The 25,718-nt window shown below is 33.3% G+C and overlaps 2 protein-coding genes across 2 annotated transcripts in view; one reads left to right on the top strand and one right to left on the bottom strand.

The window, feature by feature from the left end:
• Nucleotides 1-25,718, bottom strand: part of LOC111053716 (glucose dehydrogenase [FAD, quinone]) — a 160,471-nt gene that overhangs the window by 132,181 nt on the left and 2,572 nt on the right. The window lies entirely within an intron of this gene.
• LOC111053715 lies at nt 499-25,718 on the top strand. The gene is made up of 9 exons (XM_039442086.1): nt 499-701; nt 1,800-2,304; nt 9,332-9,380; nt 10,985-11,243; nt 12,324-12,467; nt 16,476-16,612; nt 19,180-19,260; nt 20,714-20,887; nt 25,135-25,718. The coding sequence occupies exons 2-9, from the start codon at nt 2,134-2,136 to the stop codon at nt 25,641-25,643; spliced, it is 1,524 nt and encodes a 507-aa protein (XP_039298020.1). The 5' UTR covers nt 499-701; nt 1,800-2,133; the 3' UTR covers nt 25,644-25,718.

Below are 25,718 nucleotides of genomic sequence, written 5' to 3'. Positions count from 1 at the left end.
CATTTTGAATCGAAGCTGTCACAGCTACAAATTTATTGAAAGACTGTATCAGGATACCGCTTCCGGCTGTAACACATTATCAATCGGCTAATACGATTGGCCGTTAGCTGTTGACCAATCAAGGTTGAGCTCTGTAATGGCCAATATTTCAAAAATATTGATGCTTACTGTCAAACAACAATATATGTGAAAAAAAACTTAGTAACAAATGAAAATTTGGTTTCGGTTATGTTACATAACTGCTCACATCTGTTTCACGCATAGGATAGGGCTGTTATTTTCAGAAGAGCACTGCTGGTTTTTGGGCAGAATGGGATTCAAAAGAATATTAAAGGTTTGTTTTGGGGCTGCTATACAATTCAGCTACTAACGTTTGTCTCTCTCATAGGAAGATGCTCTCGTGCAGAGAAGAAATAGACCGTTCTAAAAGTGGAAGCTAGGGATGGAAGTCGCCTCAGCTGGATTACGTAGACGAAACGTTAATATACAAATAGGATAATGTGTTCAGTCTGCCGCGATTCAACGATGTGTAAGCATCGCTGTTTATTTCGGTAGTATTCCTCCCCGATAAAGTATCAAAAAAGTGAGCGTGAAAGTTGCGTATTTCAGTTGGGACAAGGTAGCATTTGTGCAACGTTTCAAGAATCATGTGTAAAATATTAGATTATCATAATAGCATTTTAGAAAATGATAATTGAAAGGTGAGTTTGAAGCTCGCATTATTTGAAAGCTGATATTATCATAAAACATTTCAGAAGTTTATGAAAATTATTAATAAGTTAGTAAGAAACTCGAAGTAGGTAACTGTTATTATTAATATCTAGGAAATGATAGTATGACAAAGGTTGGTTGATCGTGTGAAGAAATTTTATAGGAATAGAAAGATAATTTGAATTTATAGATTATCAAAGTCCAACATTCTGCGAATTGTCTCTGAAAAGAAGTGTGAATAATATCAAAGTTCAATATTGAATTATTTTGAAAATGATTAAAGAGAATATCATTCCAATCACAATCTAATATAATTTCAGACTTGATCTCAAGAAAGCACCAAACATCTTTATACAACTCTTTGATTAAAACAAGTAAAGCTTTTTCAATAAATTATCATCAGATGTACATCGCCTTCATGAAATGATGGCATGTCATTCCAACGGTCGTCAGTTATATTAACATGATATTAAAATCATAATATTCTGGCTCATTTCTGAGTCATCATTGAAAAAACTTGTTCACATGAGGAAAAACTTGTTCAAAACTTGCTCAAAGCTTGTTCATATAAGGAAATTCGTCTTCAATGTGAAATAGATCCATTTTTCCAACATAAAATACAATAAACATTTTTATCAAAACTTGGTGCTTGGGTAATGAGTTGAAACATCACTCAGAACTACCAGGCATGGATTGAAAATCAAGCTCGATAATGTCGGAGTATCGGACTCGTTTTTTAAGGATTCGGTTTCTGGAGAACTTTAGAAATTAATGCAATTTTTCACATAGGAATGAATTAACCGTTCTCAATCGATTAGTTGAGAGCTGAAACTGATAGGCTGAATGCACGTCTCAAATGAGTCTATTACTTTACTTACAGTAGAAGTATAATGAAAACTATAAACTTATCAGAATGTTATTCTTACAAAATGTATGAAATTTTTGTATTTCTCTCAATTTTCCCATTTCCGAATATCTCTAATCGTCTAATGTATTTTGTATCGATCAGAGTTGATTACTCTTGATTAGCGATGTTAAATATCGCTTTATCATACAATTTTATTTCGATTGTTTTTTTTTTCTTTCAGCTTTGGTTGATTGAATCGCTCGGACATTGAGTGAGTTATATGGAGATCAAGTGATATCTGTGATGTCTCCAAAATCTTGTAACGACTGGATTCCAAAAATGATGTTAGGTTCAAAAGAGATTCGTAAATCATACGTAGAAACAAGTTCAAGCTGATAGAGTGGAACAGCTTGGAAATTTGTTCAGGCATCACTTTTCCACGAATATGCTTTGACAATCCATTTTCAAAATGGGAAATGAGTTGATGAAAAAGTGATTGTGAAACATGTGGTGAAACTCGTTTCGTGAAGAAAAACTAAGTTTGGTTTTGTGAAAAGCGCGTGGAAATCATCAGAATGGATGATATTGAGGATGATCGCCCTCACAGGTGTACTGCGATTGTTTACTATGCTTGGAAGATTTTCACATGTCTGTTCACACATGTTATGCTTGTCACCATGGTGGTGGCATACTGTGTTCTTGGTGCCGTCACATTTGAATCATTGGAGAAGGATTTCGAACTTGCGGTAAGTTCTACTTTCAATCCTAATAAATTCCTCACAACTATATCCACAACAATATTTGAATTCATGACTCATCTTTGTTGTATCAGTCAAAAGAATAGTTTTCCATATAATTAGTTCACAGTCAACCATTCTTTGAATACTCTTTTTCACATCGTTTTATTTTGGCTGCCCTCTCCTATAAACTGTTATAGTAATTACAATCGATAAGTATCAAAAAGGTCTCCCCATTGAATGGACATATCTCACAATATACAAAAATATCCTCTTACTTCAAATATTCATGTAGAAAATTGATGAGTTTCTTTCCCGTATTTGCAATGGTTTATCTTCGTGTTGAGAGCTATATGTAAAATTTCATGAAGAAAGTAGAATAAAACTCATAATTCCAATCCAGTTATCAGATTGACTGATTCGAAACATTTCATTATAAGTTATTCCGGGAATATAGAGAGGTTTCTGGTGGCAGAAATTTCCATCGAAATACACTTGGCAAATTTGCAAAGCAGAAATAATTGATCATAGTAATCATTCAAGAGGGTTCACCCATGTAAAGGACTATTTTTTTCTATGTAGACTTTTACTACTAGTAAGTAGTATTAAGTAGGTATTAACTATTAATAGTACATAAAAATATTGATGACAAGAAAACAACAAACTTAATAAAAACATACAGAAACATTCGGGATTTGAATGACTTCAACAACAAGAGTGTAACCCTTTTATACTTGAGGAATTCAATGAAATTATGTACTCCAATTCAATTGAATCGTGTAGTGAATATTTGAATTCTCAATACAAGCATATAATTTATTGTGTTCAGAAGGCTGAATTCGTTCTGTAGCCCTAACATGGGAGGAATGTAATTTTTGCGGCAACTTTTCAAAATCGTTCAGAGTTAAGAGTGTGTATTATCTATACTGTGATAGTCAATTAAAGAGAGAAATTATATTCTATTTTTGATAAAATTAAATTGAAATTCTACAACTCTTAACTCTTAATGTCCATGGACTGTGGGGTTGAAGTTCAAGTTGCATCCTTCCTATTGATGAAAGTAAAAAATTAATATTAGTACTTTCAACAGTAGGTTGAAACTTGAATTTGAGATTTTACTAGTCTTTATCAATTAAGAAAACTCATTTAATCATTTTTGAAAGATTTCTCGAGAACAAGTTTCCAATTTTTCATAATCAAGATTCTATGAGTGATATAGGAATAGTCTCACATAAATGCAATGAGAATATGTGATATTTATGTAATATTTGTTAAAAAATGTTGCACTTACGTCGATAATAAATTATAAATTAATAATAATTTGCAAATTAGTTCGATTTATCAGGTATCAGTTCGAGTGAGCAAGGAACAGTTTCAGAAAACTGTTCTTATTAGTATACGAATATAAGAATAAGAATAAGAATATTCAATTCTTATAAGAATATTCAATTCTTATAAGAATATTCAATTCTTATTCTTATTCTCATATTCTTATACTAATAAGAACAGTTTTCTGAAACTGTTCCTTGCTCACTCGAACTGATACCTGATAAATCGAACTAATTTGCAAATTATTATTAATTTATAATTTATTATCGACGTAAGTGCAACATTTTTTAACAAATATTACATAAATATCACATATTCTCATTGCATTTATGTGAGACTACTAACGTAAAGCGTGCACTAGGTCGGTGGAGCGGCGCGACGCGGCGCGGAGAATTTCCGACCTGGAATTAAATACAGTCATGTGATCAAGTGTACCTCCGTGCACTAGGAGCATGGCGCTTAGCTTGAAAAATTTCTGGACTTTTCGGGGTCGGAACAGCATGGCCAGACCACATAACCATAGTTGTTGTATATTGCTTTTCCTCATTTTATTGTGAGTTAAAATGATATGACTTGATATATCAATGTGCGGTTCCTGTCATTTATTTTCTTTTGAAACACTGTATCGAAATAATGTATCATGAATTTTGATTCTTATGAGCATATTTAATATGTTGATGCGATAGAGTAAGTTAATATTTGAAGAGTAATTTCTCATTTCAATAATAGGATCCTCAATAACACCTACTGTTAAATATTATTCTTGTGAGAGAAGTATTCAGCTGTTTTCAGAATTTTCATCAATTCTGTATTATTGAAAGTTGCGGGTTTCAAAGATTACAATACAACAGTTCTTGAGCGAGTTATAATCCATTATAGTGCATAATTCACAACTTTTACATCTTCAAAATGATATGGCTTTATAAATCAATGTGCGGTTTCTGCCATTTATTTTCTTTTGAAACTCTGTATCGAAATAATCTACCATGAATTTGGATTCATATAAGCATATTTAGGATGTTGAAGCGACAGAGTAAGTTAATATTTGAAGAGTAATTTTAATTTTCAAATTAGAACTCTAACTTGAAAATAAAAATTACTCTTCAAATATTAACTATATCGTCTTAATTCAAATCGCAATTGACAAGTCTACGTCACGACTAACTAGTCCAAAACGGCGCCGCGCCGCGTCGCGCCGCCCCACCGACCAAGTGCACGGACCTTCTATTTTCCGCTCTCCTGCGCGTCGCGCCGCGCCGCGCCGCCCCACCGACCTAGTACACGTACAGCTTAACAGTGGTGTATCCAGAAAAGTATTATGGGAGGAGGAAGGGAGTATCATTAACATTGACGTAGAAAACACCTGAACTTTTGATAGGGGGGGGGGGAGACACCAGTGTTGTGGGAAGTATAGAAATACTTCCCCATCAACGAACAATTTTGAAGAAATACCTTTAAATTGGTGCGATTTCACGCAATTTCCGCTTGAAAAACTGACATCTCAATTACGTTTTTGTATTCTGTAGGCTACTTATAATTTTGATTAGCTTTTGAAAATAATATCATAGGCTTATAGTGATCTAGCTCAAATAACAAAAATAGAATAGAATGGAGTATATTTTTTCCAGGAATTCAACTATTGTTGAAAGAAGGTAATGTTGTAGTTGCTCGGCGTAGGCATCTTTTCATCCTCATACCCCTGGATAAGTCACTGGCTACTAATAACAACAATCAACTTTGCTTACAAAAGCCTGGTGTGGTATTTGGAAATTACAGCAGTTCTAAGTTAGATACTGCTTTTTGCATGTTCGATGCTTCGACCCACGCTACTTCTTCATGAATTTTGCTTTTGTACTCATAATATCTTCAATAGCTGCTGCAGCTGCTATGTGCGCGTGAGCTAATATTTCAGTGATGTTAATCACTACTTTAAAATTTCACATACCTTCATCTCAAAGAATGTACGGTGTTAGAGATATTATTAAAACTTCAACTCAAAATCCCAGATTTAGAAAATATTGGTGGCAAAATACTTTCAGTTCCAGGTTGAATAAATGTTACCATAACATACGAGGGTCATTTTCTTCTACCTCCGATCACATAAAATCATAAGACACAGACAAGTTTCGAGGTTGACTGGTAGAGAACACTTTAAAGTCCTAAGTCCGCAAAGTAAAGAATTTTTTCATTCTCATTTTCATTTACAAGCGGTAGGGGGCGTGATTTTCAAAGTGCTGAACAGCTTTTCATCCAACCAAACACCCTGCGGCTGTACTGCAAAAGGCAATAGTTCAGCATGAATCAACCGAAGAATGATTCAAATTAACGCAGGAACCATTATGAATGATGATTTTGTGCGTGGATGGTATCGGTAAAATCAAGACATCAGTTGAAATGACATCCCGAATTGTTTTGATCCATGACAACCAAACGGCTTCTCCATCAAATCAAAATGGAATAGTCTCGATTACCGACTATACAAAGCCAAATTGGTCACCAGTTACTTTCCCTAAACTCAGGACGTAACATTGAGGGCAGAGCTTGCAAACTAGCGAGGAGTTCCAAAACAACGTCATGAGCCCACTTGAACTCATTTGGTGACAGCATTTTATGAAGAGAGTTTTGGTAGGCAGGTCCACTGGTATGACAATTGCCTCAACTCTCACAGAAATTATGTCGAAGGAAAATAATAATAAGTGTAAGTAACTTTTAGTGCAATAATTATTTTTATATACATTCGTCTTTTATTTGTGGCCAATCGGAGGTTGAAATAAAAATGACCCTCGTGGAAAGGATTCTCAACTGCAATTCTCAATTCTTATTGGCAGCAGGAGTAGTAGCTCGCTATTTTTAAATGGAAGTAGATGCAAATTTCTTGAAAAATTTGAGTGTCTTTGAGAAATATACGAGTGTCTTTCTATTTTTTTCATTTGTATTAGTCTCGAAGATCTAATAACCAAGTGAAGAGATAATGCTATATATTATATTTGGGTGAGAAAAACAGTAGCCTCCCAGAATCATAGGAATAAAGATTTCTGACCATTATAGTCAATATTATGACTGATAATTTTTCTATTCAAAAACTGTAAGATTATTTTGAAATTGTTCTAGAATGCTCTCCTAAAGAATTATGTACCCTGCACATTCACATCACAAAAGTTGAGAGGTAGAGGTCAAGTCGATCTATTCTTACTCTTCTGTCTCAATTTATTGGAAATGTTTTGGCTCCTTTCTTTCCAACAATTCCATGTCTATTCTGACAGCGTTTCTGATGCTTGTCTTTAGGAAAATATAAGGTCTGTTCCAGTAAGCAATCAACCAGCAACCAACGTTTTGAGAGAACACAGACGAACTTCGAAATCACAAAATCAAAATCATAGATCAGGAAGAGCTTCCTTTAAATTTATTGTCGTGTGCTTATCGTGAATTATAACTATTGCATTAAATTAGTGTATTACATATCCTAAGGAAATGTGACAAAAGTTGGCTGAGTTACACCAAATTTTGGGTAGAGGAAAGAATATTTTCTAAAAAACAGTGAAATCCGCCAATAACTTTGGAATATTAATGGTTCAAGCAAGCTTTTATAATGTAGGTTTATTATATAATGTATCAGTGATTAGTTAGTTTTAAGCATTAATAATAATTTTTGGGGAGAAGAAGCATTGTTTATGCATAACAATGATTGATAGGGAGAAGAAAAAATATATTGGATGATTATAAGAATAAATTAACAAATATTGCGTGACGAACAGGCAGCTTTAACTCTCCTTTGTTCAAGAATAGAATAGAATAGAATAGAATAGAATAGAATAGAATGACTGCCTTTATTTTATACCTAGCAGGGAGAAGTTAGGGGTTTAGGTTTGGCTTACACAAGGTTTAGGTAAGATTGTACAATTAGTGTTATTCAATATAATTATTTAAAATGCTGATTCAGGGGTATTGGATGTTATTAAAAATAGAGAAGTGTTATTAACTATTAATTACTAGTTAATCTGTTAAATCTAGCAAACACTTTGAGGAAAATATTAATAAAATCTGTAAACATTGTAATATGTTTCTATCATTCAAAATAGATAAAGTGTAGAGAGTGGCTGACAAAACAATATAGAATCGAAATTTTATAATTATTTCAATAAGTAAGGCACATCTTTCAATCGTTAAAAAATTAAAAACATGGAAAGCAACATCAATTTCAAGTTAAACATTCTCTAGATTCATGGGAGACATAAATTCTTTCTAGTCATAAAATAAAAAATCCAAATTCTTCAACACATCTTGTAGAATAATTGATGAAAAGAGGAATTAATGATATACTCATAGCCCAATGGTAACAGTACCATTGATTCTTCTGGGAGTGTTCACACATTGGCAAATTAAAAATGTCTGAACACTCAACAATACATTTTTCAAAAAAATTCACACAGTTTAATCTAATTTCCCAATGAATTTGTGCCCTAATGGGAAGAAAAATAATACCGTTGACTCTTATGAAAGTGTTCAGACATTTTTAATTTGCCAATGTGTGAACACTTCCAGAAGAATCAATGGTACTGTTTTTCTGCAAGGCAGAACAGAAATTTATTGAAAAGCAGGGATGAGACTGTATCAATTCCTCTTTTCATCTACACATCTCTTCCTACAAGATGTGTTGAAGAATTTGGATTCTCTATTCTATGCCTGAAAAGAACGTCTGGGAAAACAAGAAATTTTTATTTGAATTTGATCAAAGCAGGAATAGCTACTGATTTTTTGAGGAAAGTGCCTTGTGGGAGGGAGGAAAGGGAACCTCCTCCAGTATCTCGAATACACCTAATATAATAATATTCAACCTTGAAGTAGTAGTAGTAAAACAACCTTTATTGACAAAATTATAGTAAACAATACAATAATAGAATTTATTACACAATAAATTAAATTATATTTGATATTATTAGGTTGGTGACTTTCAAAACCTTTGAAGTTGTCTGCCAGGAGTCGGTCATATCCTAATAATACTTGAACTCCCGTATAAAATCCATAAATAACAATAAAATCATTGACCCTCCATTGAGCTTTCATGTAACCCTATATTATTGAGGACAAGTCACTGCAATACCTATTTTGGCACCTGGTTGCTGATGTTTTTTCCGCACTGTCTGAAGAGTCATGAAGTGACTTGTCCTCAATAGTATTGCCTATTTTGTCCCATTTTTCTCATGTATTGTTTTTTTTACTGATCAATGTGGTTATGAGGGCAATAATAATTGGATTGAATTTCTGGGGTCATCAAATGTTTTTTTTTTAATGAATCAATATCACTGTAGTATACACCCTTCCTGTTAATTATAAGAAGGGAGAGGTAACAAGGAGGAAAAAAACTTGAACTTGAGAATCTATGAAGATAAGATAGATTTTGAAACGATAGGGGGGATTGCTATGATCTCAATCATAATAACTTCGTTTACCAATGCTTCATTATTATTTTTTCAATCAGGTAAAATGAATTAGATATAATTATGTAGGTAATGTATAATTTAGAAATTTATTAAGTGGATGTTATTGAGAGTGAGAACAAAAAGTTGGTTAACCAAGATTTGACGAAAGTTCATTGCTGGGTCATCAGTCTCTATCAATATCTATTGTCGATCAAGTATTATATAGCATATCAGCAACATATATGTTTGGTTTGAAGAGGATATAAGTGAGGGTTTACGTTTTTCAGGTGAAAAAGAACGGCTCTAACGACGTTGATGAAATTTGCAATATAGGAGGTTCTTGATATAAAAACTCGTTTGCACAGGGTCTCATTCCTTGGAAAACTCGCTGAAGGACACGAAAATGAGAAATTCATCCTTCCAGGAACAGCTGATACAAGATTGGAATTTTCATCATCTGTTGTACCACTAATACAAGTGAGATTTGATTATTTCAGCTGTAAGGCCCGGCAAATAAAGCTATTTCAATCAGCTGATCACTTGTAAAGCGTGACAATATTCTCAGCTTAGAAGGTGAAGGAGAAGAAGTAGAAGAAGTAGAAGAAGGAGAAGAAGGAGAAGAAGGAAAAGAAGGAGAAGAAGGAGAAGAAGGAGAAGAAGGAGAAGAAGGAGAAGAAGGAGAAGAAGGAAGAAGGAGAAGAAGAGAAGAAGGAGAAGAAGGAAGAAGGAGAAGAAGGAGAAGAGGAGAAGAAGGAAAAGAAGGAGAAGAAGGAGAAGAAGGAGAAGAGGAGAAGAAGGAGAAGAAGGAGAAGAAGGAGAAGAAGGAGAAGAAGGAGAAGAAGGAGGAGAAGGATAAGAAGGAGAAGAAGGAGAAGAAGGAGAAGAAGGAGAAGAAGGAGAAGAAGGAGAAGAAGAAGAAGAAGAAGAAGGAGAAGAAGGAGAAGAAGGAAAAGAAGGAGAAATAGGAAAAGAAGGAGAAGAAGGAGAATGTATTCCCCCATTCTCTATCCATTCGCATTTTTGCGAAAATGAATGTAATGAGGGAATAGGACAAAACTGAACATAATACTCCTATCCCTAATTATTACATCATCTTCATAATCTATTTCTCCATTTTCTAGACATTCGCAATTATTGCGAAGATGAATGTAATGAGGGAGATAAGAGAAAACTGAACATAAGAACGCTTATTCCCTCATTACATTCATCTCCATAATCTATATATGATTTTTTTCTTTTAAATTTCATAAGACACTCTACCACATTCTATGTGGAAGGAACAAAACAGTAAAATGTATGACATTCACATGAATTGCTTCAATTCTACTTCAAACTTCAAGGGTCATCATTTCAGATTCAACCTGTATATGTCAGTTGTTATTGGACAGTACATACCGGTAATTCTCAAGAAAATACTATATTTTTAAGGATAATTTTATGAAGTTTTCCATTCCTATTATCTCCAATCGGAAGTTGCTTATTAACTCCCGAGCGGAGCACTGTGCTGTCCCCTGATGTTAGAACCGGTAGGCCCATCAAAATCATAATACAATGTTACTATTATTTATTCAAATGTAATATTGTTTGTCGAAAATCAAGATATTTATATCTTTTTACAGCTTCCTGATCCATTTATCACACATAGAAGTTATGCAAAATAATGATTATCAGAATATGCTCAAGTGATCATTTCGAAATTAATAGTACATGTTAAGATCATTGGAAAAACAAAATTATTCTCATATGAAATCTTCACATATTATACAAAGATCTCTACTATTCGACTATATATTATTTGATATAACAATCTTTACTATGCAACTAGGCTATACGTTATATCTGAAAAAATCATAAACAAACATCTGATAATGGAACAGTAGATTTCTAGTTTGAAGCCTAGTGAATCTTTATTGCACTGTTATTCACTGTAATCAATTCTCATTTAATTCATATTTTGTTACAAGGTTACGGTCATATCGCACCTAAGACACAAATTGGTAAGGTCACAACCATTTTCTATGCTATTCTTGGAATACCACTGATGCTACTTTGCCTGTCAAATATTGGTGATATAATGGCGCATTCATTCCGATTCCTCTACTGGAGAATATGCTGCTACGCTTGCACAAGAACCCCAAAACGAGTGCATGGACCACATAGAAGGGGACGAAGCTTCAAATCAACAGGTCGATCGCATAGGTCAGTTCTAATGTTTGTCATCTATGAAATCAATTAGGCTACTGTATCATCAAAATATCAATATTATCAAATACATTTTAACTTTTCTTTTCATAGCTCACTGTATCTGACTAATCATATCTCTCACTCATTTATTGTGAATATAACTAGTGCTTGAGAACTCACTCAAAATGCCACTGATATTCAAAGTCAGCCGTTCTATTGAAAGCAATATGAATAAATGAGAAAAATAAATCACGTGGATTGTCAAGTGAAATTATTAATTCAGCTGATAGCTGGTTTGTGATTTGTAATCAGTTACATCATTGCATGCATCATTGAATATTTTAAATAATTCAGCTAACAGCTGATTTGTGATTTGAAATGATAACAAAAACTAAAATTTATTTATGCACTTTTAGTGTTATATCCTCCAAAATAAGTGATTCAATTTTGTTGACCAACGAACTCGATCTATTGAAAAGAATAAGATCCAGTCGGGGGGCCCGGGGGCGGAGCCTCCTGGCTAGACGGATATGGCGAGTAAAGCGAGCCTGACGGCTAGTTAAATATATATTTATATAAATATATCACCAAATTTTGATGAATTTAACTTTTACTGTAACGGCACACACAACACATTAACTTATCATAATAGCACATGAGCATGCATAAATATAACATGTAAGATGTATTATTTGAAAATACATGTGCACCTATAAATATTTTGACTGCTTCAAAGTCATGTAATCATTATGATAATGATAATCAATGAGCTCTAACAATTCTAGCTGGAGAACTGTCTTTCTAAGTCTGCTGTCTTTATTGTTTACTTCTGGTGCGAAATAATACCAAAATCTGTTAAAATTGGTGGATGTTTTTGTTTTAATGCTATAACTGTCATATCGACAAGTTATCTTGATCGCCCTGTTTTACAAACAGAATAACTTACTCTAATGAGATAAATACCCAAAACCAGCCGTGTCTCAAAAAAGGGTAACCTACTAGTAATTCTATGTAATAGAACTTTAAAGTTTAGCCTTATATTGAAATAACTGGCTATGCATATTACTAAATGCATATTAATTTTGTGATTTCCAGTGGTGGAGGAAGAAATACAGTACGATCACGAACTGCTTCACTGAGAAGATGGGGAAGAAATCAACAAGGCTCCCAAAGATCAGCTGACAGTGCTCTGGCACTCTCTGAGACTCTCACACATTCTTATTCAGACACTGAATGCAGGTACTGTTCCTATCTCTATTGCTATTCACTTATTTATTGAACTATAATTAATTATTGTGAGACTAGTTTGAATTTTATTCTGGAGACATTTTACACCATCAATTCTTTATTTTAAATTTTTACAAAACACTCATCATTAAAATGATTGGGAGAGAAAAATGAGGTAATGCTTGTGCTATGATTTTTAATGAAATATTACATCTCAATATAATATATCCTTACATATTTCCGATGAATCTAAGTTCCTTATTTCTTCATAAGTTCCTTATTTGAATTTTATGATGTAGGATAGCCTGTTGTCTAATATACTGGTCCTGTATTCAAATTTCAGATAATAATAAATAAATGTATCTAAAATGTTAAAATGATGAAATTCTACAATATTCATTCATGTTGGAGAATAAAACAGTCAGTAGTTTTGTTCAGATGGAAATAAACCGATTACTATAGTAGTTGGAGTTAAGATGCTTCTGAGAAAGATGTACTACTATATAAAGAGGTGTAGGAATTTTTTTTCCACATTTATAGGAAATTATATGTTTCCATAACCCAATATAACTTGATTAATGTGGGCCAGATTAACTATTTTCAATAACTATAACTGAAAATGATTTTATTATTTTTTAAATTTTACTAAATTGTGAATAAGAATAAACGTATAACACTAAATAAGGATTTTATAAATATAGCTACCGTAGGTAATATTATAAACTCATAAAGAAATCGGAATTTCTTTTAAAAAAATGAATACCGTAATAATTACCAATAAATGCCTCATCAAGGTCCAAAGTGACCTCTATGACCCAGGCTTCTAGCTACATAGGTTTTAATATCTCATAAACAACGTCAATGTTAGAATTCCAATAGTACTATTGTGTGGAGTATATAAGTCTCTATAAATTGTTAATAGAATATACAGCACATAAAGCACATTCTTATGCTTTGTATTTGGTTTGAGAATTTAATTTAGTTCAATCTAGCAAGACTTCTCCTATTTATTCCACTTCAATCAAGTATTTTTTTTTGTTTATCGATTCAGCCTACAAATTATTGTAACCATGAAGAAATCATATACGCTAATGGATCGAGTATATCTACATTCTCTATTATCATTTTCTATTCTGAGAAATTTTTCTATTCTAATTCTATGATGTCACTTAGTTCCTGGTTCTTATTCTACTGTATTCATAGTAAAATAGTGCGATTATCGCTAATTAGATACTTTATTAAGTACCGGTAGCCAAGATATCCATTTTTCTATTATCATTTTCTATTCATAAACATTTTTCTATTCTGATTGTATGGTGTGACTTGCTGACTGGTTATACTTATTTTACTGTATTCATGATAAAATAATGAGAGTATCCGCTTTCCAAATTAACTAAGATCGTCTCTATATAAAGATCAATTTTTCGGAAACATAAATAAACCCAATTCATATAAATTGAGTGAGAATATGCAAAATAAAAATAGTTTCTGTAAAATTTCTCGGTTCTCATCTATCCATTTATCAATCAATTGATGCAACAGAAAAGAGATACATTTTTCTACAATGCAATGCATAAGCCAGTTGAGAAGACCAATAGTGAAATTTCTTCACAACAGGCTACGGAATTAATTGATTGAATTTATTGTAGATATACAACATGTACCTCATAAGAGAGGCTATGAGGAAACTATGAGGAAGATTAGTGGGTCATTGAGACCAACAGAGACTGAGTGGTTGCCTGTGCTTACTAACATCATGTCTCCAGATCTCAGAAGGCTTGAGAAGAAGAACAAGTCCATTTCCCAGTTGCAACACATTCATGAGGATCTCCTAGTCTCTAGAGATTTGGCTAACCCTCCACCAAGGCGCCTCAAGTCAAGAAGATACTTGAGACTAGATGAGCAGGGAGAAATAAGAAGTGCGAGGGAGTTATGGAGACTGAGATGGTTGCAGGGAGAGGTCAGGAACAAAGGCCTTGTGGATGACCCCAATGACATTATTGTTCCTGGCACCCAGCTGAGACGTAGAGAGTGGTGTGGCCTTAACCGGTTCAGGACGCAGGTGGGAAGGTGTGCTGAGTTGATGACAGCATGGGGATACACCTCTGATGCTCTGTGCCAATGTGGACAAATTCAATCAATGAATCACCTAATATCTGAGTGTCCACAACACTCCTATCATGGAGGGCTGACACAAGTTCATGATGCTGGAGAAGAAGCATGTCAGTGGCTCCACAACTTACTACATTCTATTAGTATTTAACATTTTAAGTGTAAAATTATTTTTTTCGAACTTTGGCCTATAAATGCATATGAATATATAATATATATATATATATATATATATATTATATATATATATATATATATATATATATATATATTCATATATGCTGTCTGCTATCCTATTTTTAATTCCAATTCTTATAACCTAACATTGATTACTTCCTTGTTTTTTGTAATAATTAATTATTTATGAATAATAATCTTCATCCTGATATTCTCCACTCATCAACTTCTATCCTAATAGTAAATTAGCTCTCTCTACCAATTATTCCTATCTTGCTTTATGATTGTTGATCACAATCTGACCCAACTAACCCAACTGACCCAACTAACCCAACTGACCCAATCTACTTACTTCCTTGCTTCCACTTTACATAATACTCGATATCCCTTCTCTCATTTCCCTCAACGTTAAACACCATGCTACAATTTCATCCGAACTTTGCTTGCAATTACTGGTTCCAACAAATTCATTTTCATTCCAAAAAACTCTCCAAATACATTAGTCACGATGAATTCCTCTTCACCTGCAAACTTCTCCAAATACCTATAAATGGTTTATCAATACAACTCCCACTACATGGTCTTTCTCCCCAATTCCACCCACCTTTGTCCCAATTGCAACATCAGATTTCACTGCAGTTTCTTGATATTGTTCATGAACAGTACACTCTATCTGTCAACTCCCATCTCGGTCAACTCATGTCTTTTGTCAAACTGATTAATCTTCACAATGATCCTTCCCTATCCAATATTTGTAATCATAATAAATTTCACAGCTATCAAATATATATTAAATGTTCAATAAAAATGAAAAATAAATTTCATTCAAGTTCAATTCTACAATTCCTTTCTCCAATCTTAGTCTAATTCTTTTTTGATTTCTAATTTTAAATCTCCTCTTCTCTATCAATTCATAAGCTACATCTTTCCTTATTCATAACCCACTCAAATCTTAAATATCCCGTTTGTAACCACCCCCTAAATACCCCATAATGTCCCCTTAATCTGTACCCTTTTTCTCTTCATCCGTCTGCACCGCGTAATCTGTGGTCCCTGCTGCTACAATTGACTATCCGTGCGTAATATATATATATATATATATATATATATTCATAACAGAAGACACTTTAAAGTTTGTAATATGAATCAAAACAGGAGACATAAGACATAAATAGATTTAAAACACTTAAAAATTTACATTAGAAATGGGGGAAATTATCGGGAACTGAGTTCCCTTCCTCAGCCCTATATAATTATATAGAAAATAACTTTGAGCAGGTAGTCCACTACCTAGCCCTATTTCCTGTCCAAATAATACAAAATAATGATATTCACAGCTTTTCCAGTTTCTGAACTCATTATAGGTTACTCATCACTCCTTAACTGGAGTCCTTAGGACATTATCTTAAAGAACGAAAGAACATTATCTTGTCTCCACCAAGAACCAAAAATGCTCTAAATGGTTTATCCTCTATAATCTCAACCTATAAACCCTTGTTCATAATATTTATTGACGTTTTGTGAAATATTTAATGGTGCATACTAAAGTTAGTAATGGTTAATTAGTTAGTACTGGTCTATACTTGGAAACTCTATAATTTGTCGCTTGTTTTTTTTCTAAAATTGCTGAAAGGATGGATGTAGGCACAATCAAAATAACAATTATAAGCCTGCTTGTTGGACGAATTTGATAATTCAAGTGTAGTCATAGCTATAGTTTTCTACTTACAGATATTATGATGACTCAGAGAAAGAGCCCCGAGAATTGGCTTCAGGAAGTCATGGAAGAGGCCAGAAAAGATTAGGAACTCAAACACTGCCGTTACAACAGCAAGCATCTTATCCGTCTCCAAAGCAGGCTCACCAAGGTACGATTTGCTTCAAAATGAATAAAAAAATGAAATATTGGAAAACATTTGAAAAGTTTACACTTACTTATTTATTAATAAGAGCTACTTGTCTAATAGAACCCAATCCCTATCTGTAAATAATGAAACTAATACCACCGAACTCACCCGTTATGGCCTCACTCAGGGCACTGTTTTATCACCATTAATTTTCATAATTTATGTAAATGATCTATTAAGTTTAAAACTTAACCATAATATCCTTTGCTGATGATACAGCAGCTATTTTCTCAGGAAGAACGTGGGCTGAGGTTCATGAAATCGCAGAGCAAAATTGCTTGAACATAAAAAAGTGAGTAGATAAAAATACTTTGAGCTTAAACATAAAAAAATCAACTATATTACCTTTTCTTTCAATAAATTAGGACAGCCAGACAGAGAATAAAACTTGAAACTCCATTCAAATTGCAACCTTGACCCAAACTCCTGCACTTGTCCTATCATTAGTAAAGTTGAAAATTGTAAATATCTAGGTATCTATATATAGATGAGAATCTGAAATGGGATATCCATATTAAATGTATTTGCAGAAGGATGAAATACCTCTCTTACAAATTTTATGCAGCTAGAAAAATTCTGAATCCAACTCATCTTAAAATGCTTTATTTTGCTATAGGCCTAGTACAGTCGATAATGCAATACGGAGTAGCAATATGGGGGGGGGAGGTTGTTATAATTCCCATTTGCAAGAACTTACTGTTCATAATGCAAAAATTAATAATTTAATCTTTTTTTAATAAACCCAGATTTTTCCCGTCTGACCTTATATTCGAGGAATTCAAAGTTTTGACTGTTAGACAGTTATATGTTGAAAATGTAATCAAATATTTCATAAAAAATAGAACCAATTTTTCATGCACCAACAACTCATTAAATAGACATTACCGCTTGAGGCCTACTTCAAATAAGTATTTGATATGTAGTACTAATATTGAAACAATCAGACGGTAACTTATTTATCTAAGTACCTATACTAGGCCTATATAATAATCATTAAAATTCATCTCAACAATGCTAAAATTACAAAGAAAATGAAGCAGGAAATCATTAATTGAATAAAAAGCAATTATTGTTTCAATCTTTAAATTATTGTAACCGTTTCCTGGATCGTTAATTCACATCCAATCTTCCCTTCCCCCAGCCGTGCCTATCTACCTACCTTCTTCCACTTCCCTATCACACTTCCTTCCCTTCCAGTTATACCTTACCTGCCTATTACATGGGAAACCATAGTTGGCAAGGTATTTTCCTCCTCTTTCTTCCAGCACACATCATTTTAGCAATATTGTCTTTTAATGTGTTAATATCATTGTTACTGTTATTGTTATTGATTTGTTGTATATTGCTTTTACTCATTGTATTTTTGTGTGTTGTGAATAAATTGAATTGAATTAAATTGAACTTCAAATCAATTTATTTCTTGCTTGATTACAATCAGAAAATATTCCCTATTATTAGCACAATATATAGAATCTTCATAAATTCAATGATATTGAGTTGCATTTTCAGGAAATCACTAAGTTATAGCCTAACTACCATATCAAAAGACCACACTGTTCACCATTATAAAGTGAGAGGTTCATAGAATTAATACTTCTATTGATAACAGTGATTCTCAGGTCGAAAAACTTGGAATAGGTTATTAAAAAATATCCTCTGTACGATAAATACATATAACTATAACTCTTTTAAATAAATACATATTACTATAAATAAATATTACTATAACTCTTTTACTTTAATAAGATTGAGATTGGAAATTCAAGATTCTTTATTTTTTGAAACATTTTACAATGTATAAGCTCATCATGATACATAACACAATACTGCGTATCTACAACAGAAATGGCAGCATTTATATAGATAGGGTATAACACAACTTACAGAATTCAAGCATACAGAAGACAATACTGACTAAATATGTACAACATGACAAGCAGCATCATTAATTTGTAGCATTCAAAGTAGGCTACTAATTCATTGATTTACTCTTTACAACTTCTTTTAACTTTGTTATAATACCTCCTTTACTATAGAATTCACATTGCTCATGTGCTCCATGTACAATGGTGATAAACAACAGCCATGACGAACGTCTTTGTCTGTGACAAATGGTGCAGATATTTTTTATTGGATATCTTTATCACATTCATTTGGTCCTTATAAGTTTCTTTCATTCGACTGTGTCAAACACTTTCCAATTAATTATGGATTCTAATATTTATCAAGATTATAATTATATAATCTTATATTTATCAAGACTCATATTTTTTCATCATAATACAATTTAGGCCTGAATATATTATGAAGTGATTACGATCAAAGATAATTTGAAATTAATATACCGTATCATTATGCAGGTTTTAAATCAGAACAACTTGTTACTTCAGCCTAACATTGGAGTGTTGACTTTCCCAACATCATATAATTGAGAAAATTCATTGAATTCGTATGAGAATTCAATAAAAATTTGTTTAAAAATATAATATAAAATTTAATTTCATGTTGCTTTATCATTATATTTCTAGGTGTTCAGGAAGTGAGAGGTGTAATAGCAGCCCCGCCAGTACTCTTCAATAAATATGCTCTTGATAGGGAGGATTCATTTGGTATGTTTTCAGATCACCTAATTCATTTTGATTATACAACATTATTATTATTGAGTATTCAAGTATCTATTTACAAAACCATTACAATTTTATGAGGATTTCGAGAATTCAATAAAACTTCAGTGGAGGAAAACTTGTCTATGATTTGTTCATTACAATTATTTATTTATTTATTTACTAGTAGGTAACCCGTGCTTCGCAAGGGTCTATTTTAAAACTGCAAAATGAAAACTTGACGTTATAAAAAATCGAAAGTTGAAAACAGACCTATAACCATCCTCGGTTAATGAAGAGTCTATATGCAAAATTTCAAATTAATCAGTTGAGTATATTTCAGACGTGATGATGCGTCAAACATAATTCCTATTCCTTACGTGTATAAGCCAGTTCTTTCCTTTATTATAGTATAGAAAACTGAAGAATACATAATACTTGGAAACCTCACAGAATCATAATATTGATTTTTCCAATACATCAATAAATTTTAGTTCGTTTAGGATCCTCCTCAATTTGAATCAGGCAGCCTTTTGTTTTCCCAATTCCAAACAAAATACCTAAAATACTCGTTTCACTGGGAATTCGTGTCTGATAGTACATTTATAGCTGAAGAATATAAATTATTTCTTATTTTATTGTGATCTATTCATGTTTTTCTTATGAAATTCAATTATAGGCCTACGGCATGAAGACTATGTCCAATTCATTTGTACTGGTGGCAAAATTTTACATTAAAAATAATTATTTGATAAAATCCAAGTTCAATAGTAATGAAAACAAATTCCTTCAAAAAATAATTGATAATAATACGTTTCGAGGAAAAAAATTAAGAACAAAAAAATGGGAAGCCTCGGAGATTCGAACCGAGGATCCATCGCTCCGTAAGCAGGCCTTTTACCGCTGCGCTAAATAGACGTTCAAAGTGGTCTTTTAACCTGCTCATAGACACACTTTGGGCTATGAAACTTCATGTAGCCTACGGTAGCATAGATGAATTTGAACATTAATTCTGAAAAATCTAGAAGGAAAATTGGAATTTTGGTGCGCGAGATTGATATTTTTAGAATCTATGTTCACAATTTGGAGATCTAAATCATTCCCGTTTTTCCGGTATGCAATCCACAAGTTGACTTGTTTTGATGCGAACATACGAACAAACGAACAAACGAACACACGAACAAATACAACCCTACTCTCTCTTATTATATAGATTAGGTTAGCACAGACAGTACAAAGATCGGAAAAGAGAAAACAGGCTATTGCCCAAAACTTCTTCAATTTCCTAATTTGGTTTCAATTGTACAATTTTCAAGTATCAAATAATGAAGCTACACAGTATCACTCGTATTTTACAAATACTTTTCAGAATTCCCACATATTTATTATTCTTTTATTGAGTTTTATATTACTTCTTAATGCGGTTCAAATTCTTCTAATTTATTTATTGGATTTGTAGTTGCAGGTCAATCCTGGAACTCAAGCGGTCAACACCCGCAACGTGGAAAACCTCCTGAAACATCAGAAGGAAAACCAAAGAGATTGCAGAATTTGAATCCACCTTCATCAGACACTAGACTTTATTTAACACCTCCTCCACAACCGTCTGCTTCACCCTCACCTAATACAAGAAGTTAGTAGACCTAATGTAATCGTTCAATACTCGATTTTAATAAATCTGAGTATAATATTATTTATGTTTTAAATAAATTCAAACGAAAACCACTCAATGCTAATTATCTTGCAAATTCTTTAAAGCAGCATAGCCATACTTTGAATGATACAGATTTATTTATATTTTCAGATGATATATGATTATTATGAATTAGACATTTGCATATTATTAGTTTTAATTAGGCCTATACATTATGTAGTCAGCACAATGCAATGAGCTCATATTCTGTGAACTCTCCATGGCTTATGATCCTCTATTTTGAAGTTTGAAAATACGTTTCTGAGAATATGCAATTCGAATAAGGCTGGCCACTAACGGTAGAACATGCACGATAAACATGCATGTTCACATATACATGCACATGTTCACCATCACCTTCTGACATAGAATAACAATGAATAAATCACTGGAAAATTACAAATTATTATGATAGAAAAATAATTCAACCTCAAATAGAGCAGCGAGAAAAAATAAACAACAAGGATTGGAGATACAAAAACCTAACCTTAAAAGATTTTGTTCTAAGAATTTTGTTGTGAACACAGCTGTGATGACACAAAAATGTAGGACGACTGTGTAGAATGCATGTTCAACTGTTATAGTGGCCAGCCTTACCTATATACGAAAAATAATATCATTAGGATGGTGTCCATATTCACGCTTACAGATCTGGAGACGTTCTCTGAAGTTTGCTTCACTCTCTCCAATAGCAGCCTTTAAACTGATTTTTAATACGAAAATCTAGTAAAAATACACAAATATACATAGCAAGGTAGAATCACCAAAACGATGCTTCTTGATGATCGATCTGAGCGACGTTCTGATCTTTAGCTTGTGGCAGTTCGCCTCTGATGTACGAGGCTCAATGTTTTCGCATACACACGAGACTCTAAAAATCCCTACAAGAAAAAAATCACACATTGAATGGTCTGGATGGCCAATGCAGATCACCGAATCTGGAGATAACACAATTTATTAAGCAATATAGACTGTCTTACACGTTCCATGTTCTCCGGAATTAAACTGTGCAATGAGATCCCGGTGGTTGCCTTTTCAATAAACTACCTCCACTATGATTAAGGGCATTATCCCTTTGGTATATCGGCTCGGTATTACTTGGCATATTTTTAAGGTCTTCATGGATGGGTAGGGTCTGAATTTTATTCCATGAAGACCTTAAAATATGCCAAGAAAGCGGCTCAAATCCAGACATGCTCCATGCAATTCCGTGGACTCTAACTTTGACTTTTCCAACACCAAATTTCATCTAATGGCTTGACGCACTGAATTTAACTGTGTGACTTCTACTTTGTAAAGAAAATAATGTGATGTGCTCTATCTCATAGGATATATATATATATATATATATATATAGATTAAAAACACTTAAAAACTTACATTTAAACGAAAATTTTCAGGAGCTGGGCCCCCTTTCTCAATCAAAAAGGGAGTGAAGTGGTGCAGATTTGAATATTCCAATGGTCATGACCACAGAGAAGCGGTAGAGATGTTGTGTAGACCATAGAGCACAGACGAACTGAGGCATACTGATTGATGGAGCATTATGGGATTAGTTGGTGGGCCATTATGGGTTAAAAGCGGGAGATTTCAAGTTTAAGTGGGTTATGGATAAGGAAAGGTGTGGATTATGAATTGAGGAAAAGAGGAAATTTAAAATTAGAAATCCGAAATGAAGTAGAATAAAATTAGAAAATGGAATCATGGAATTGAATTAGAATGAAATTTATTTTAATTTTTATTTTTAGATTGTTTTCAATCTATTCATATCGTGTCTCCTCTTTTAATTTATTAATTTATTTATATATATACACACATATATATATAAAAATTTAAAAAATATATATAGATTAATATATATATATATATATAATATATATATATATATATATATATATATATATATATATAATATATATATATATATATATTTCGGCTTGGAATGTCTCAATGCCGAGGAATGTTAAACCTTCAAGTGGCGTTCAACTTCCGTAACTACTGATTCACCACTCCTCACAAAATGACAGAAATGACACGAAAACATGATGCCCCACGTTCCACAGGGCGAACAGAGGATGATGGAAACTGAACAATTATGCAAGGTGAGACGAGTGACGTGCTGGCCCTCTCCAACTCCTACCAGATGCGCAATATTAACTTCAAAAACGTCCGTTTCCCGTGGCGGACTCTGTTTAATCTCTAATTTTCTCCAAAAATTACTTATCTAATAATAAACAGAGAATTGAACTGATTGATGTTAATGGAATAAGCTATTTTTCAGGATGGAGAAGTAGGCCTATACATTTTGAGGTGTGCCTCACGGATCCATTCTTGGTCTTTTATTATTGATAATCTACGTCGATGAGCTACCACTCAATATCAAAGACGAATGTCTTCATTTTTGCGTATTATACGACATGCATTGTAACTGGAACTAATGAAAGATGTAATTCTGAAAGCTGAAGAGTCTATTTGTCAAATGAACAACTGGTTTCGCGCAACAGTACCTATCTAGATATATCAAGACAAAATTATTGGATTTTCGGTTGACTGAGATGAGTGAGTCATGTGACATATATTAGCCAAAGGTTTAAGGATATTGTTCAGGATGAAGTGTGCTCTCTGGGAGTCACCGAGCTAGGAACAGGAACAATATCAAATGGAATGACCAAGTAGACAACATTCTTATAAGCTTTATAGGTACTGTTTTTTCTCATTGAAAATATTGAGAAATGTGGTCGGAACTGAAACGTTATTGAGAGTTATTGCCGGCCAGGATAGCCGAGTTGCACCGATATGACGTTGCACCCTTCAGTCTGCTAGTGCTACCTGGTCACGGGTTCGAATTCCGCCGAATCTTATCGAAAAGACATGAATGTTTGGTCATCTCATAAATCACTCTCCCACTCCCCATTACGCAAGCACAAGCAAAAAAGCTCATGTGGGCATTATCCGCAATAAAAACAAAAAAAATCCATGGTTATTAATATAATGTCGATAATTCAATACAGTACGGTATTGTTTTGTGGAAGTGGAACTGTATATGAATTGAATTTTTAAGAAGCAAAAGAGAGCCCTCAGAAATATTGACAATTTTCAGCCATGGGAATTGTGTAAAAATTCTTTGGAAAAATATGGAGTACTCACAGCAGTTCCATTTCATGGAGATTGTAGGAAAGTGAGATGTTGTATTAAACATGATAGTAATAATAAATTGAAATAATATTATAGTATTTTATAATATAATATTGATGATTGTCATCACAATAACTAAATTATTCATTATTGTGATTGTGACTTGAACACTATTTGTTTTGTTTGTATCTAAAGCTAGGTTTACACTAGGCTATGTAGCAGAGCTACATGTAGCTCAGCTTTATAGCTATGCTACAAGTTCAAAGAAGTGACACTGGAGATATGCTATATAGCCCGACTATAAAGCAGTTTTAAGCCTTTTTTCTCAGCTATATAGCAGAAAATGAGCTATCCAAAATTTTCGGTAAACATCAAAGAGAATATGAGCTGTATGTAGCTCTGCTACATGTCAATTTTTTGTCATAGCATAGCTAGATGTAGCTGCTTTGTCCTTGAAGGAAGGCTGCCGCAGCTGTTTACTGATGTTTGCAGCTGTTTAGTGCCAGCTTGGTTTACACCAGATATACTGTACTCATTTGTTGTCAGAGTGCTAGTAGGTTACTGCGCATTGCGATCATTCCTTTTTGATTTTATATTTTATTGTTCAATGATGGAGAGTAAATTTGACTGGAATAGAGACAAAATTACCCAATTTCTTCTTTCTCTTCTCTGTGCTGAAAATATCACAGTAGCTGCGGCGAAAGCAGCGGCTGCTGAAAAAGCTACCTTCTTTTTTAGCATCTGGCTGGGAACTGAGCAGTGAATACTGGTTTATTCGAAACTAGTGTAGCTCTGCTACAAGTACAAGTAATGGCATCAAAGTTAATCAGGGCTATATCTAGCAGAGCTAAATTTAATATAGCTCTGCTACATGAAATTAGCGTTAAGTCTACTTATAGCAGAGCTATATGTAGCTCAAATTTTATATAGCTCTCCTATATAGCTCTCCAGCTACATAGTGTAATCGTAGCTTAATTAAATGATTTCTTGCTATAGGTTTTATCCTGCCAATACTTTATAATTTTTTCACCGATATTTTTTTCTAATTGCAGGTAGAAGAATGCAAGATCTACCCCCACAAAACCCAAGTCCCAAGATCATGAGTCCGCTTGGCTTTACGGTGCACCGACAGACTTATCCGAGGCATTACCGTGACATGGATTTCTACAGTGATTTTGATTACTACGACTATAACGAGGAAAACCCTTCTAGTCAAATAAAACCGGTGCCAATATGGTTGTGTGTCTTCCTGGTTGTTAGCTATATAATAGGGGGTGCATTTTTGTTCTCAGGTTGGGAAGGCTGGGGCTTTCCGGACTCTGCTTACTTTTGTTTTATTACTTTGACCACGATTGGATTCGGAGACTTTGTTCCTGCTAAACGTGTAAACAAAAATAAAAACGCCGAAGTAAGCATAGCTCTATGTTCATTGTACCTTTTGTTTGGCATTGCTCTTCTGGCAATGAGTTTTAATCTTGTTCAAGAGGAAGTTATCAGTAATGTGCGACGAATAGCTTACCACTTGGGTATAATCAAAGATGACGATGATGAAGATGACTGAAAAATTATATATTATGGATAATTTTTTATATTCCGATTGTTTTGTTCCCATACATTAAAATATTTCTCAATCACG

The sequence above is a fragment of the Nilaparvata lugens genome, chromosome X (genome assembly GCF_014356525.2).
Source record: "Nilaparvata lugens isolate BPH chromosome X, ASM1435652v1, whole genome shotgun sequence".
NCBI lineage: Eukaryota > Metazoa > Arthropoda > Insecta > Hemiptera > Delphacidae > Nilaparvata > Nilaparvata lugens.
This window is presented reverse-complemented; position numbering and strand designations above follow the sequence as displayed.